This window comes from Amia ocellicauda, chromosome 22 (assembly GCF_036373705.1).
Source record: "Amia ocellicauda isolate fAmiCal2 chromosome 22, fAmiCal2.hap1, whole genome shotgun sequence".
Lineage (NCBI taxonomy): Eukaryota > Metazoa > Chordata > Actinopteri > Amiiformes > Amiidae > Amia > Amia ocellicauda.
The window spans coordinates 20,718,561-20,735,845 of NC_089871.1; the positions used below are offsets into that span (position 1 = coordinate 20,718,561).

Here is a 17,285-nt window from a genome sequence, read left to right on the forward strand (position 1 = left end):
ACCGCCGGGAATCTAAAAGAGTATTTCTTCCGTAAAGAAGTTAAAGCTGAGACCTGCAAAGAATTTGATCTCTATGCCACCGATTCAGACGCTGACCTGAACTGAGGTACCTGGAAGATGGGAAATGTTCTGGACTGCTTCTGCAACTGGCTCTGTCATCAATGCTCGGTGGATAGCCTGAGAGCTCTATTACACCATGTGCTTTACAAAAAAGTAGCCAATGCGAGCCTTTTCTCTACAGATTTAACCATAGATGATGACCAACATTCAAACCTGGAAAAGTTAATGGCCGCCGTAACAGATACTGGGGGGTACGAAAACTGGAGTGAGATGGTCGAGGGCGACCAGAAGGATGTTAGTTCTTTTCATCATCATCTGTATGAACTTTTATTGATCATGTTTAACAAACCTTTGTTTACTTTTAAAATATTGTTGTTTTATTTGTGTATGTAACCGATGTGTGTGTCTACAAGATAAAAAAACATGTTGTTGTCGATATAGAACAAGTAACCAATCATCTGATTTCTTTTTGTTTGGACCGTAGAAAAAAATGTTGTGTATGTTATACTTTTCTCAATTGTCTAAAAAGAGGTGTTTGTTCGCCTGAAATGGAATAAAAAAAAACTTTGCTCACTGTGTCGTGTGATCTGACAGAATGACTCTGCAAGCTCCCCAGATGAAGGATCTGTACTACAACCCGGCCAAGGCCGGTGGTTTGGCTGGTAAGAAAGGTTTTCAAAGAGGACTAACTGAAGCCGGGGTTAAGGCTAAGGATGAGGTTGTTTCAGAATGGCTAACGGAACAAGACGCCAATACCCTACATAAACCGCTCAGAATTAACTTTAAAAGAAATCGCGTATATTTTACAGCTGTCAACACGTTCAAGTATGTTGATAAAGTTCAGGATTTTATCGAAGCTTACAACTGAGGATATCACACCAGTATTAAAATGAAGCCTATAGATGTTAACAAGAGTAATTCTTTTAAGGTCTATAAAAATGTATACGGTCCCTTTATTAAGACAGAAAAAACAACTTATAAGTTCAATGTCGGGGATGTGGTGAGAGTTTCAAAGCTGCGCAACCCTTTTGCCAAAGGTTATGAACAAAAATGTTACGATGAATTGGCTAGAGACCCACCCGTGTACCGGTTAAAAGACTATGACGGGGAGGAAATAGAATGGACGTTTTACGCTGCTGAGTTACAAAAAATTATTGTGGGTAAAGATAGAGTATTCATATTTTTTCAAGAAAAACTCATGCTCAACGGGGTAGACATTAAAATTTAAATGATCCGGAACAAAAATGCTTTCTGTCTGATGACTTCCGATACTGAAAAATATAAACTGAATATATTATCGGCCTCGCTGTTTGTGAAAAAAGTGTCTGTATCCCCAGCGGTTAAACTAGGACACGTGCAGGCGTTAATGACGGCAAACGCCAAGTACCCCATAGAAAGAGTCTATATGAAGGTCCACAGTATCCCCGCGGGGACTCGTGTGATGAATCAAGAAAATTATAGGTTATTATAGGTTTAGTGGATAATGATGCCTTTACCGGGGTTTACAACAAGAACCCCTTTAACTTGAAACATTATAACGCAGAATTTATAGCGTTGTACGTTGACGGAGTGCAGGTGCCGTCCAAACCTTTTCAACCGGACTTCGAAAACAACAATGCTGTTCCGGAATATTACAGTCTAGTATTGGCTACAGTTCGTCATCTCAAGGATCAACCTCTGATGATCAATTGCCAGGAATACTGCAGCGGCTACACGCTGTACGGATTCAACCTGACCCCCGACAAAGAGTGTGGACAACATTTTTCACTGGTAAAAACGGGATGCGTCTGGAGATGCGTTTTAAGCAGCCTCTACTCCGCACTGTAAATATGATCATGTACGCTCGATAATGTTTGACAACATTATTGAGGTGAATCAGAGAAGAAACGTTCCGTATGATTATTATTAAAATGAATACCATAGAGCTCAACAACCTCATGACGGCTACATCATGTACCCGCAAACTGTTTCAAGGGGTCTATGCTTGTGACCAGCTGCCTAAATTTAAGATCAAGAATTTACCCGCAATGTACATAATCAATACTCACCCTAAAAATATGCCTGGAGAACACTGGTTGGCTATTTATCTAAGGGAGGATCAACGTGGTGAATTTTTTGATTCCTATGGTCACCCCCCAGATTTCAGACCTTTCCCCTGGAGTATCCATAACTTTTTGCTCAACAACTGTCAAGAAACCCTTTACAATGGGTGTCAAGTACAGAGTCTGCAGACCACCACTTGTGGTCAACATTGTGTGTTTTTCTTATATCATAGAGCTAAAGGCCGAACATATCCAGACATTATGACTCTGTACAGCGATGATTTAGAACAGAATGATGAAAAAGTGACAGAGTTTGTCAGGACAATGTATACAGACCCTTATATACCTGTTACGTACGGTGCTAACAACCCTTGTATACAGACTGGCTGCTCTTGTGAGGATTTTAAAAGATGTCACGCATGTTAAGGAGAAAAACAGGAATCAGTCTTTGAAGCAAATCATTTATTTAACACACTTATTATACAAGACACGGTGCATGTTATAAAGAACACATTTGTACAACATTCGAAAAATAAAAGATAAAATAAATAATTACAATCGGTTGTCTGTCTTCATTCACTGTTTTACAAACAATAATAACAGGCTATTAATAAGCAAACCAACATGTGCTAGATCCTGAGATCCTTCGCTTAACACTGGGTAAGTAATGAGCAGTTGGGGTTTTAGCCGACCCGACCCGCGGTTTCTGAACCATTTTGTGCAGGATATATTCAGCATTTCTTTTGCTTCTGGAAGGCATGTTTCTCAAAACATCGGTTACAACATCGACCTCTGGTGAGGAGGAAAAACCCTCAACAGGCTCGGTATCCGCAATCACAGAGGGCTGAGCATCAAAACCCTTATCAGCCACAGCCCCCTCATCCACAACCCTGTTTTCTTGAGAGGCCATGTTTAAAGTTGTTGTAATCTTTTTCCCCCGCCGAACCAGACGGAGATATCGTTGTAACGTGGTACTATACACTCCTCTCTGAAGTCAAAAACACCCCCCTTAACAGCATTGTACCATTTAAAGAAATCTACCCATTCATGAGACATCATAGTGTCAACCCCATAATAATAGGCGGGCGGATAGGGTCCCCAATAATTTTGAGTGGCCTGAGTGTTGAAAAAATTACAGAACCAACCTTTCTTCTGAGACGTGAAACCCAGAGCTTTAGGCAAAGCGCTCAATTTCCCTGACAAATCCTTAAACAATCTTTACAGCGGATAGTGGGGGACAACCCCTTACGACACTGGGGGCTGAAACAAACATTGCAGTAATCGGCGCATCGGTGTTTAAGCTTATCGTTGAACGCCGCATAACAGAAGAGACAAACGTACGAACAACACAAGAAAGCCATCAAACTTTTTATTCCAAAGTAATGACTATCATTAAGGAAGAGAAACAGCATCTGTTCGTGGGGGTCAGAATGCGTCTGAAATTTCACAAACACGTCATTTATCGCACACCGGTAACACACCACAATTTTAAAAGACAATTTCTCCTCAAACTTGAAGATGTCTGAAAAGGCAACCATCTGTTGGTCGGTCAATCCGACACTCTGATGAAACATTAAGGCCTGTTGCAGAGCTTGGGGTTCTGGGATGTCGGGCTTGAGCAGTTTTATTAAACTGTACGCAAAACAGATTTTGTTGTCCCCATTGGAGCTCACCACTAACTGTCTGATCTTATTCCGGATTATGTCATTCTTCAAACATTTTGACAACTGTCTTCTACGAGCCCCTCCCTCAGGGTCACGCACCACATTTAGAACCAGGGTCAAACTTTCATCGGCTAAGATGGAAGCGTTACTCTGCAACAAGGCTTCAATTTTAGTCAAAAATTCCTCAACATCTAAGTTGGATGGGTTGCTAAACAAATCATCAACCCTCAGTTCTAACAGGACAACATCTCGAAGTCTAACCCTATCAGCCACCCGCTCAATCATGCTTTGCAAGGCATCGTGTATGTTGACGAATATTTCAACATAATTATCGCAATTGAAAAGTTCTGCAAAATTAAAACGCTGCATAATTTCAAAATTGTTATATGCCGGTCTATCTATAATCACTGAATCAACGACCCTCTTAGGATTGTCAACAGTTTGCCCAAAACCCTCACTACCCATGTTCTCACTGAGCCTGCCATCTACCACCTTATCAGTATCACAACCCTCCACATCACCCCCACAACCCGCAAAGCCACCATTTTGACAAGTCTAATTTTAAGCGTGTAAAAGACCTTCAAAGATATCAAACCGGTTAATGTCAAGATCCTGCTCTATAGCGCCGGCTGCTTCAGCAGAACCCCGGTGTTCTAATGGGGACAAATCATTTGTAACAGGGACAGAATTTGGACAGGGTATCGCATTCAAAGCATCAACCATTTCAAGTAAATCAGGGTGTATTGGGGGCCGGGGCTCTATAGGAGACATTGGCTGGGGTAGGTTATTTATATCATTAACAATTTGCAACAGGTCGGGCATATTTCAGCGGCAATTCGACCAAATCAGGAGGGGCATGGTGTTTAACTCTATCGGGGGTAAGGGTCTGTTATTTAAATCATTTACCATTTGCAATAGTTCTTGGTTTATTGGATTGCTAGCAGAGTTCTCGACATGAATGGGTCCATTCTCATCATAATCATTCGGATCGTGAGCTCTTTTACCATGTCCAGACATTTTTGTTTATTCATTCATTTATTTATTTTACACAACACCACATCCCACACTTTCAAGTCGTTTTACCACTAATAAAATATTAATTTCGATCTATGGCATTATTAACTGTATTAATAATAATGTTTTGACCCTCTATAGCCAGGCTTTGTGCATGTATAACCATTTTTTGATTTTCTAGGATACCCAATAACAACTCACGCACCACTTCTGGGATTATATCCTGGCGTTCGTCTATCGATGCGGGTCTATAGGGTTGATGGTTCAGTAGATCTCCACCCATCGGCGGATACCGTCCGGGATTTGAAGGGGTCGAACGTAGACTCGGGAGTGGTGACCCAAAAGAACTTGGTGGTAATCTGGCATAGGCGGAGGTACTGCTCCCGTATCTTGGATACAGGATCGAGGGCGGGTTGAGTTCCAACTAGTGGTGGTCCAAACGGGTTTTAACATGCAAATCAATTTATAACTTTTTTGAAATGCGTTTTTCTGGATTTTTTTGTTGTTATTCTGTCTCTCACTGTTAAAATACACCTACCATTAAAATTATAGACTGATCATTTATTTGTCAGTTGGCAAACATACAAAATCAGCAGGGAATCAAATACTTTTTTCCATCACTATATCTCTGACATTTTCTCAATTTTGAACGAACTTAATTTGAAGTTACAAGGAAGAGGCAGTGATTTATTCTGACACTGGGAACACATCTAAGCATTCCAGAAGTTGTTTGAAATGTGGCATGCGTGACTGAAAAGTAATCGTCTCAGCTACTACATGTTCCCAACACTGTTACAACACACTGAGGAGAACAGCATCAATAAAGAAAAGGTGAATGACATTATTGGAGGAAAAGCGCTGGGTGCCTTTTGCTTTTGAAAATACTGTCTCAATAATGGAGCTAAACCTGATGCCTTAGCAAGAAAAATAGTTGGTGCAACTCTGAAAACACACCACAAATCATTACATTTGTCATAGTTTTGGATCAGTATTGTAGCGATCTGGGACTCGGGGGGTCATGTGGGGTATGTGTTTGTGTTCTTCCTGTTGTGTTTATGTAACTTTGGGGTTTAGTTACTTCCGGGGGTCAGGGGTTAGTAGTCTAGATGGCGGCATCACTTATTTTGACAGCCGGAAGTCCCGCTCTCCCTATGTACCTTTGAACCGGAACTCCTCTCTCCTTCCCGGCACCCCCTCGGTTACCCTTTGACCCTCCCTATGTACCTTTGAACCGGAACTCCACTCTCATCTGTGGATGTCTTACCAGACCTGGTGCGCAGTTACAATCACACATTCCATAGAACTGTCAAGGAACGTGCAGTAGATGTCACCCCTGACAATGCCCTGAGGGTATGGAGGACAGTGTATGGGTAATTTTTAAAAAGCAAACCTTCAACATTAAAGTTTAAACAAGGTGATCATGTGAGAGTATCAAGGATAAAAGGGAAATTTGAAAAGGGGTATGAGCAGACATTCACTGATGAGATTTTCATAGTCAAAGAATGTGTGCCTGGATTAAGACCCATTTACAAACTAAATGATTATGCTGGTGATGAGATAAATGGTCAGTTTTACACAGAAGAGTTACAAAATATATCCAGAATGTTGACAGAGTATACAAAAAATTTTAGACTCGAGAGGTTGTGGCAGAAATAAACAAGTTTTAGTCAAATGGCTGGGGTGGGGGGTTAAATTTAATAGTTGGATCAAAGCTTCAGAGGTGAAAGACATAGCACGGGGGTAGTGAGAGGCTCAAAAAAATTGTGAAAACGGATTTGACCTGACTTTAACCAGCAACGCCTCACAGGATCTATTTCCTAATAATAAGAGCTCCAACTTTACTGATCATCTAGCCAAATCCATCAATCTATCAGGTAAATGGGAGGTAGGGATGGTGGAGATGCACTACCCCATAACTGTCAATACGTTTGACAGGAAACAGAGCTTCGAATTGCATTCTGAGACAACTGACACAAACTGGTATTATGAAATATCACAAGGCTACTATAAAAACATTGATGTATTGTTAACAGCCATGAATAATGCTGTCAAGGCTGTCCCCACATCGCCCAAGGTATACTTCCAATACAACTATATTAGTAGAAGTGTGTGCATTTTCGGGGATTCGACTATATTGTATTTTACCAGGGGCCAGCTAGCACACGTCTTGGGGTTCATTCCCGAGAAGGGGGGAAAGAAATCGCCCCATCCTGCAGATATTACTGTGGGTTTTAACCACATGTATGTTTATACCAATATAATTGAACACCAATTAGTGGGTGACACTTATGTCCCACTTCTGCACTGTGTACCTAAAAAAGGGGAAGAAGGCAAGTTTGTTATGCTGTTATATGATAAGCCTCACTATGTCCCCCTGAGCATGGATCAATTCGACACCATCAGCATTGAAATAAAGACTGATCAGAACAAACATGTCACACTCGCATACGGCAAGGTGATAGTGAAGTTGCATTTCCGACGTGTTAGATAAAACCACTTTTAAAATCATGGTGATTGTTAAAAACTATGGAGACCCGCACATGTATAGGAACTACTACAAGTATCAGGCGGGTAACGGCCTCCCTGGATGCCTCGCCGGGATGCCGGTACAATACGGTGCGGGGGTAGCTGGTATATTTAGAGCATTATTCAGAAAAGCTATGCCTTTTCTGAGGCGCGGATTAGAAATTGTCAAACCACATGTTAGATCGGCTGCCACAAAATAGCTAAAGATGTGGTCGGGCAGGTTACAAGTGCGGTGGCCAGTAGAATAAATGCTCCGAAACAGGAGGGCTCGGGACTAATGTATATCAGGAGAGGCATTAAAAGGAAAAGAACCACCACTGGGACCCCCGGCCCCTGTTTAAAGAAGGGCCGTACGGAAGAAACACAATCATAAGAGGGGCCGGTAAGAAGAGGAGCTCCAGGCAACAACATCGCAGGGATATATTTTAAACATGGCTTTCGTTCACTGTAGCTCTGGGGAGTGCACCAAATCTGAACTGGATCTTTTTCAGCTGGCCCCACACTGACCAGTATCAAGAAAATTTTCTATGTGGAGGTGCCCCCCCTCACAGTGCTCTCTGACAACGCCCCACTGGAATTCTACATCACTGGAAACGGCGAAGACTATCTAGATCTGAACAACACTGTGATCTATCTGACTTGTAAAATTACTAAGCACGATGGCACCGATCTGGCCCAGGATGATTGGGTGGGCCTGGTAAATTACCCCGTGGCCTCCCTTTTCAGTCAAGTCGACATCACAATCGGGGACAGACTTATTAGCCAGAGCAACAACTGTTATCCGTATAGAGCTATTATAGAATCCATTCTCAACTACAGTGAAAGCACTTTGAACACACAATACTCTGCAGGCCTTTTTGTCAAGGACACAGCCGATCAGCATAAAGTAACCGCAATAAATGGGGCAAACCTGGGGTTCAGAAATAGAGCTGCCTATACAGCAGGAAGCCAAAAACTAGAATTGTTGGGTGCAGACATGTTTTTTCAAGACAAATTAATGCTGAACGGTGTTGATATAAAAATTAAACTCACCCGTAACAGAGAAACGTTCTGTCTCATGAGCAACGCTGAGGATTTCAAACTGTTGGTTCTCTCAGCAGCTCTGTTTGTGAAGAGGGTTCAGGTGGCCCTCGCTGTCAGGCTGGGTCACGCCGATGCGCTGCAGGTGGCTAATGCAAAATACCCTGTAGATCGGGTTCAGATTAAAGTGTTCAGTCTGGCCAGAGGAAGCCGGGTGTGTTTCTGGGCCAATTTCCTAAAATAATAGTAATTGGTTTTGTGGATAACGCAGCATTCAGTGGTGACATTACACAAAACCCCTTCAACTTTAAACATTTCCTGGCCCTGTATGCAGAAATACAGAAATGTGGCATTATGAAAAACATAATTAAAAAAAATACTATTTGTTTATATATTGACTCATTCATATATTGATATTTATATTTATTTATATATTTATATATTTATTGTCTCATTTATTTATTACAGGACTTATTTCATAGCCATATTTATTTATTTATTTATTTATTTATTTCATAGCCTTATTTATTTATTTATTTATTTATTTAACATTGACTCAAATGTCATTCCATAATAATCCATTTCTTACATACCGCCTATAGGGCAATTCTAAATGTTACATTTAATTCTACTGTCTGACTTTCCTCTACTATAACTATTTGTCTTTTAAAATATCGTTACACTCAACATCCATAAATTAAAATTACGTATATAGTCAATATTACAACTAAACAAAAAGTCACCCCTACTACCTAGGGCCTCGGCCTGTGCAACAAACCAGAGGTGCTCTTAGAGGCACCCTGCTCTGCCCCTGCAGGGATTTTGATAAGCAGCTACACCCCCGGTCTGGGGGCCCCTAGCCTGTGACTGATGTTCATTACCCTAGCCTGTGAACCGATGTGTTCAGAGCTCTCTCAAATCAAACCCCTGATCTGATATGAATGTGCAGTTCTTTTCAGGCTGCTCAACCAGAAAGAAAACTGTAAAGAAAACATAAATAAATAGTAATTCCAGCTTATGTAATGAGACAGAGTTTTCACAATCATGTTTCATGACTCTTTAACACACAGACACAGTTAGATCCCTTCCACCCGGGCTGTGGTCACCCGCTATTCAGTTTTCTTATTTGAATGACATGAAAGCATTTATTAGGTTTCTGTTTTAGGGCCTCAATTTAGTTTTCTTTATTGACACAAATTAGTAAAATGTTGTTCTTTTTTTATTTAAAGTTACACATTTGTTTCTTTTATCTTACTTTGAAAACCTTTTTCAGTCGACTAATGTCATAAAGACGGAAAGTCTTTGTAAACAGTTATTTCTGATGTATACCCGTCTGATGTCTTTGAGGTATTCAGTCTAGTTATTTGAAATGACATACAAATCTAAAGCAGATTCCCCCTGAGCATTTGTTATAGGCTCCCTGTTTGTATTCAGCATTGTGATTTATAATAATGCATTTGATTAAGGTTGAATAATACAAAATAAAAAAAATCTTGATCTTTGTTAAAATGAACCTTTGTCTTTAGCACGTATTTTACTGGTAAGTCAAATCGCTCTTAAAAAATTGCTTTTACATCGGGCCCAAAATACCTATATGCCCACCAGTATAAAACAAATCATTAAATTTTAATTAAACATGTTGTTAAAAAGCAATACATATGCCACCATACTTCTTGAGAGACCAGAAAAACTGATGTCGTTGAGGCTGTACTTTTAATTTCAGGGGTAATGCAGATAGATGATGTATTAGAGTAAGTGTCCTATGCTGTGGAATGTGTGACGATGGTTCAGTCTTCTTAAAGCCTGAGAAATCATGTCCCCCAATTTGTGTAACCCTCCAGAGGATCACTAGTGATGTGTTTTGAATAATGTTCAACCAGGCTTAATAGCCATGCCCGTTCATTAATTATGTTGCCCTTAATTCAAGGTAACCATTAAGATGCTACTTATTCTTACAATTACTAATCTGTTAAATCTCATAGTCATTTAATTTTAACCCCCTCTTAGATGCAATCTTTACACTTTCAAGTTAGTTTATTTTTAATGTCACTATTTGGAAAGTTTAATTTGTCTTTAGCGTGCTCACAGAAACCTTTCTTTCTGAGCAGGTGGTGGTGGGTGGTCAGTTTAGGTATTCTTTAATTAATATGTATCAAAAATCAATACAAAGGTAAAGTGAGAATTAATCTTTTAAAGCACAAACATTTTATTTTATTTTCCTTTAGTTTACTGATCCTGTATAGAAATGATACTTTATAAAACAAAAATAAAAACATCAAGTGCTTGCAGTTCTCACGTGTTTCTGTACAGCCTTAACAGTTGTTGTCTAACTAACTAGACAGACAACCTACATTTTTACTGTTTTAATGTTACATTGTACTTTCCGGTCTACTCTGAAGGATCTGTGGCATGGAGCTAAGATAAGAGAGCGGCTGTGAATGTACGGGGGCCGGATTCCTCGCAGCTTTTAACCTTTTGGTCTCGACAGGCTGGTCTCGGCAGAGGCCTGACTTTTTTATAAAAAAAAAAATTGCTGGACTCTCCTCCCCCAAATTCTCCCCAGCGTGGTCAGATCAGACCTTTATAGCAAAACTTAAATGACTCAGAATGTTAAGAAGTCTAGGAGGTAATTAAAACAGTACTTATTTAATTTTTATACAGGTACATGTTGAACTGAAAACAGTTTGATGTCCATAACTTCTGTCTTTTGAATTATTTTGAACGTTATTTGGGGTACGAGTTGTACAGTAAAGAGAAAGTCAGATTTAGCAGAGAGAGACACAAGCCAGTAAGAACATTTTTTTGTACAAAATAAGAATCAGAGATGAATTTTATGAACTGCTTATTTTATTGTTAATAACATACACAAGATGGAAAGAAAGGAAAACTATGCTACATCAGCCCCCCCGTATAGAAAATTAATCTGAACTGCACTGGTCCTGTTTCTGCTCACATTTCAAAGATAATCAGTAAACTATCAGCCGGGTAAATGAGAATCTGCGATGCCTTTTTTTAACCCTAGATGATTAAGCTATATGCTGTTAGGTCCTAGCGGTTGATTTAAAAGATTTGTTCAGGGTAATGCTGTATCTGTCAGCACCTTCACTATTTGTTAAAAAAAAAACAGACTGCATACAGTTAAAAAGGTAGATCAAATGGCTGAAGCAGAGAAGGGCATTAAGAGGCTTCTGGAGATGCCTGAGCTCAGAACCCCAACCCATACAGAGCCACTTAAACTCTTCTTGAGGAGACCTATGAGTAATAAAATGACTGATATATGCAATAAGCCCACAATGTATTTTGAACATAATGTATACCCTATTTCTGTTTGCTATGTATGTTTTGTTACAACTAGAAGTGACTTGGATATAGAAAATACATTTTATATTGCACTGATGTTGTAAGTTGCCCTGGATAAGGGTGACTGCCAAGAAATAATAATAATAATAATAATAATAATAATAATAATAATAATAATAATAATAATAATAATAATAATAATAATAATAATTGTAGAGCCGTTATTAATGTCTTATATAAACTGTATTATGTTTTATATTAGAAATAATAATTATATGCAGACTGAGCAAAGTAGGTTTGTCAAGCTAGCAACAGGCAGTTGTTCAGGGCATATCCTCTGGACATTCTCCTCTCCACTTTGACTTCTGTTCATTATGATAAGAGGAACACCCAAACAGATCAATAGCCCACAGATATCAGTTTGTTTAGTGTTTGTTAGGGGTTTCCTGTTCTTCTCTCAAGGCTGAAGATGCTACATTATAGTAATTGATTACCTCATTGTTCATTGTTAAAAGAAAACTGTGAGATTGGGCAGTTTGTATACCATATCAGGAAGACATCTGCTTCCATAATGACCCCCCTCCTCAGGAAGACCACCACAAACATTCAGAAACCTGATCTCAAGACAACACTTTGGCAAACCAATGACAGACCCTGGCCACAGACCCATGTCTTGCAATGTATAAAAGGCTGTCCACTTCTGCTGTTCAATAAGTCTCTGCTGAGGTAGAGTGCTTCCATGTCGGGATCCTTCCAGGCCTGGCATTTTAAATAAATATATTTATCATCTATGCATCAAGACTGGGTTCTTCAATAATAATAATAAAGCATTTCCCAAATTTCAACATTTGTAGCAAAATAGTCAAATCTATCACATCGATATAATGTCATGTATTTCAGTGCACTGTGCACGTTTCAACACAATTGTACATTACTCACATATCTGTACAATATCACCCCTGTTTCTGTTTACTGCGCATGATTAACAAGGACATTTTTAACTCTTGAAGGTTCAAAATGGGTCTTTTGAAGAAATGGAAAATCAGAAGTGTTTCTCACTTATTTGCAAAAATTGTGTAAAACCATAAAAAGGAAGACTTAAAGTCAGACACCTTAATAAGAACTTCATAGAATTTATACAGAATATCATTTAGAGATGTTACTGAATGACGTTACTCAGACAGGGTGGAAATGCCTGACCGCTGGTTTTCTACAGGATTTCTGGAGATAAAATTTCAGTCATTAGGGGGGCTAGTTTTGTGTTGCTTGATAGAACCCTACAGCTCCCTGCAAACCCCACACCGCGGTGCTGAGAGCAGGACATGCTGCTTCTGAAGCCCCTCCACTGTCGCTGTCATCGTGTCAGGACCTCATGAATCTTGTCTTGTGGAATGACTGTGTAAACTGTTTTGGTGAAGTAAATTCTTAATAAAACGTTCAAATTAATCGACTGTGTGGGTTTGGTCTTTATAACTCCCCCTGTTATTATGGTTATTTATTTATTTATTGATTTATTCATTTATTCATTTATGTATTTATTTATCGGTTTTCTCTATTTCTAGACCATATCTCTTTTCTGTGCCTGACTGTTTTGGGTTAACCATATCTCACTAAAGACCTGCTTGATTTACACATGATCCGGTGTGACTCAAGTGTGACGGTGTCCCTCTGCACTTATCTTCCGCTGTTGTCTCTATGGTTGCTGCTCCTTCTGGCCTCTGTCTGTATTCTGTGTATGTGTGCTGCTAGGTAGGTCTCACTCCCAGAGATGCTGAGACTGGAGATTATTTACCTAGAAAAAGTATAAATCTACTGTTTAATAGACATATACTAAATTATCTATACATATGTAATATGTCTAAAGTTACTTTAGTATTTTTAAGATCATGGGGTTCATTCTTTATTTTTGTAAGTAAGCAAACTACTATAAGGCTTTTGTTTGACCTTGGAGAGTTATCTAACTAACAAAGACAGTTATGCTCATTTAAATGTAAATTACATACTGTATTTCTTAAGTTTAATAAGTATGTTTTAGTTTCATGTACTTACTGTCAGGGGACAAATGATTAAAATTGTGTTTTCATTCTCTATGTCTGTAAGAATGCTACTAGTTAGTTGTACTGAAGGCTGTTCAAACTTCTTACTGTCAATACAACCGAGACCATTAAGATCTTCAGACTGCACACCCAAGTTATTGTAATGTGTAAATTATATAAATATACATACACACATAGGTTTGTGCTTAGATCGTATTAAGTGTATTAACTTAATATTATTGCATGAATGGATTATATTAGATATTTATTTAAAATAATTTGATGTTTTGTTACTAATATTACAAATGTTCACTCCTTTAACTTCTCTCTCTCCCCATCTCCCCCCACACAGGGCTGGCCGCCAGCTAGACCTCATCTTCGCAAGAGGCTGCTCCCCTTCGACACTCTCCGTGACACCCATGGACATCTCGGACCACCACTTCATTTCCTTCTCCCTTTCCCTTCCCTCCCTCCCCTCTCCACCCACTCCCTCTGTCACCTTCCGCCGAAATCTCCACTCTGTCTCCCCCTCCACCCTTGCCTCCACTGCCCTCACTCTCTTGCCTTCCATTGATTGTTTTTCAAATCTATCTGTCAACTGTGCTACCTCCTCTTTGTTCTCCTCCCTCACCTCCTCCCTCCTGTCCTCTCACGTCTCGTCCTGCCCGTCCCTCCCCTCCTCAGCCTTCGCTCTCTGCTGTTCTCCATGCAACCCAAACTAGTCTGCGTGCCGCAGAACAAAAGTGGAAAAGGACCAAACTCCCAGCCACCCTCGAACTCTACCGCTCCCTACTGTCCACATTCTCGTCCTCTCTCACCTCAGCCAAGAAGTCTTACTTCCTATCTCTCTTCGAATCCACTATCAACAACCCTCACAAATTCTTCTCCACCTTCTCCTCCCTCCTTGCCCCCCTTCCTCCTCCTCCTCCCTCATCTCTCACTGCTGATGATTTCGCCTCCTTCTTCTCCTCCAAGATTGCAGACATCCGCAGGCTCTTCAGTACTCCACCCTCATCTCCCATCACACCGAAACCTCCCACCAACCTAGCTTCCTTTTCTTCATTCTCACCTCTCTCAGATGCTGAAGTTTCTGCTCTCCTCCTACGTCACAAACCCACAACATGCGACCTGGACCCTCTCCCTTCTCGTCTCTTCCAAGCAACCGCTCCTGATCTTCTCCCCTTCATCTCCTCCCTCCTCAACTCCTCCCTCCTCTCTGGCTGTTTCCCCTCTGCATTTAAACAAGCTGCTGTCATCCCACTCCTCAAGAAACCAACCCTTGATGCCACCTCTCCTTAGAACTACCGCCCTGTCTCCCTACTTCCCTTCCTCTCCAAGACTCTCAAGCGGGCGGTCCACCGTCAGCTCTCGGACTTTCTGTCCCAACACTCACTCCTTGATCCTCTGCAATCCAGCTTCCGCACAGCTCACTCCACTGAAAAGGCTCTCCTGGCTGTCACTGACTCCCTCAGCCGCGCTCGGGCAGCCTCCCTCTCCTCAGTCCTCATCCTCCTTGACCTCTCTGCAGCATTTGACACTGTTGATCACTCCATCCTCCTCTCCTGCCTCGCTGACCTTGGGATCTCTAGGACTGCTCTCATCTGGTTCTCCTCCTACCTCACCGACCGGTCCTACCAAGTGACATGGCGAGGCTCCTCATCCACCCCCCAACCTCTCATCACAGGTGTTCCCCAAGGTTCCGTCCTGGGCCCGCTCCTGTTCTCTCTCTACACTCGCTCCCTGGGCCCCCTCATCGCTTCCCATGGCTTCTCCTACCACTTCTACGCTGATGATGCCCAGATCTTTCTGTCTTTTCCCTCTTCTGACCCTCTCATCCCCTCACGCATCTCTTCCTGCTTGTCTGCCATTTCTGCTTGGATGCACTCGCACCACCTCAAGCTCAACCTCTCCAAATCAGATCTCCTCTTTTTCCCCCACTCTTCCTCACCTTCTGCTGACCTCCCCATCTCGATCCCCTTGGAATCCACCACACTCTCTCCTTCTTCTTCCGCAAAAAATCTAGGAGTCACCCTTGATCCTGCGGTCTCCTTCTCCCAGCACATCATCATGCTGATGCGCACCTGCAGATTCTTCCTGAGCAACATACGCTTGATCCGTCCTTTCCTCGCCGACTACTCAACTCAGCTACTCATCCAGTCACTGGTCCTCTCCCGCCTGGACTACTGCAACTCCCTCCTGGCCGGCCTGCCTGCATCCACTACCCGCCCACTCCAGCTCATCCAGAACTCTGCAGCTCGTCTGGTATTCTCTCTGCCACGATTCGCACACACTACTCCACTGCTCCGCTCCCTCCACTGGCTCCCGATAGCGGCATGCATTCATTTCAAGACTTTGACCCTCACCTACTGCTGTCTTGACCACACTGCACCAAGCTACCTTCAGTCACTCGTCTCTCCATACATCCCCTCCAGACCACTGCGCTCCTCCAGTGCCAGAAGGCTAACTCTGCCTCCTCTCCACTCTCCTTCCTCCAGAGCCCGCTCCTTCTCATCCCTGGCCCCTAAGTGGTGGAACGACCTGCCCACCGAAGTCAAAACAGCAGAGTCCTTGACCTCATTCCGGCGCTTACTCAAGACGCATCTCTTCCGACAGCACTTCCTCTATCCCTGCTAGATAGCACTTCAGCTTATTATGCTCCTCGCGTTCTTGATTGTTTTCCTCCTTGCTCCCTTTCCCATAGCCCTAGTCTGTAACCCTACAACTTGATAGCACTTAGCTTTCACCGTCCAGGATGTAGGAAGTCTCTTACTGTACTTGTGTAAATTGTAATTGGAATTTGTAAAATGTATTATTTTGAATTGCTATGTTTTAGCTAAGTTGAATTTGTAATGATTGATGCCTTGTACTACTCTGTATTTTTGCACTTATGTTGTAAGTCACCCTGGATAATGGCGTCTGCCAAGAAATAAAAATAATAAATAATAATTGAGTTTTATTGAAATTTCCCAGTTTCTACATATAGTCTATGCTTCTTATATAACATATATATTCTATAACACACACCTTTAAAACATAATAATTGTATTTATTCAATCTTTACATTTATCTTTTCTTTAAATAATACATTTGATAGGTGTAGGTGTAGTATTTCCTGAGATTATGTTGATTACAGAAAGTTTCAATTCACATTTTCTGTATTACATTTATTTTAATTTTGTGCATATTCAAGATTTTCTACAGTTCAGACCATTTAGACTGACTTTTAATCTAGTACAAATCTGGGCAAAGTGGAGGAAGGGGTGAAACTTATTAGGATCTGAAAAAGAAAAAAGATACCTGGGTTAGTGATCTCCAGCCTGCACTCAGATACATGCATGCACACAAACACACACACACATACACGTCTACCTTACTAAGTGGGGACTATCATTTTTCACAGCCAAGTGGGGACCTCACTTTCCCAACACTTTCATAAAACGAAACATACATGGAAAATTGTGTTTTGAGCTCAGTATTGATAATATTTGTTAAAATATTTAAAATATATATTTAAAAAAAAAGCCAAGTGCGGACCTACGACATCTACCCTACAAAGTGGGGACCTACGACATCTACCCTACAAAGTGGGGACCTGCATAGAGAGCCTGTGTCCTGGGCTCTTC

At 41.1% G+C, this 17,285-nt stretch overlaps 1 protein-coding gene across 1 annotated transcript; it reads left to right on the top strand.

The window, feature by feature from the left end:
* Nucleotides 1-655: 655 nt before the first annotated feature.
* On the top strand, nucleotides 656-16,272 carry LOC136718573 (uncharacterized; the record flags this gene model as incomplete). The annotated part of the gene is made up of 5 exons (XM_066696333.1): nucleotides 656-722; nucleotides 7,798-8,089; nucleotides 8,348-8,540; nucleotides 15,184-15,304; nucleotides 15,500-16,272. Coding segments are annotated over exons 1-5 (1,446 nt in total), but the record flags the coding sequence as incomplete, so codon positions are not given.
* Between the last annotated feature and the right edge of the window lie 1,013 nt (nucleotides 16,273-17,285).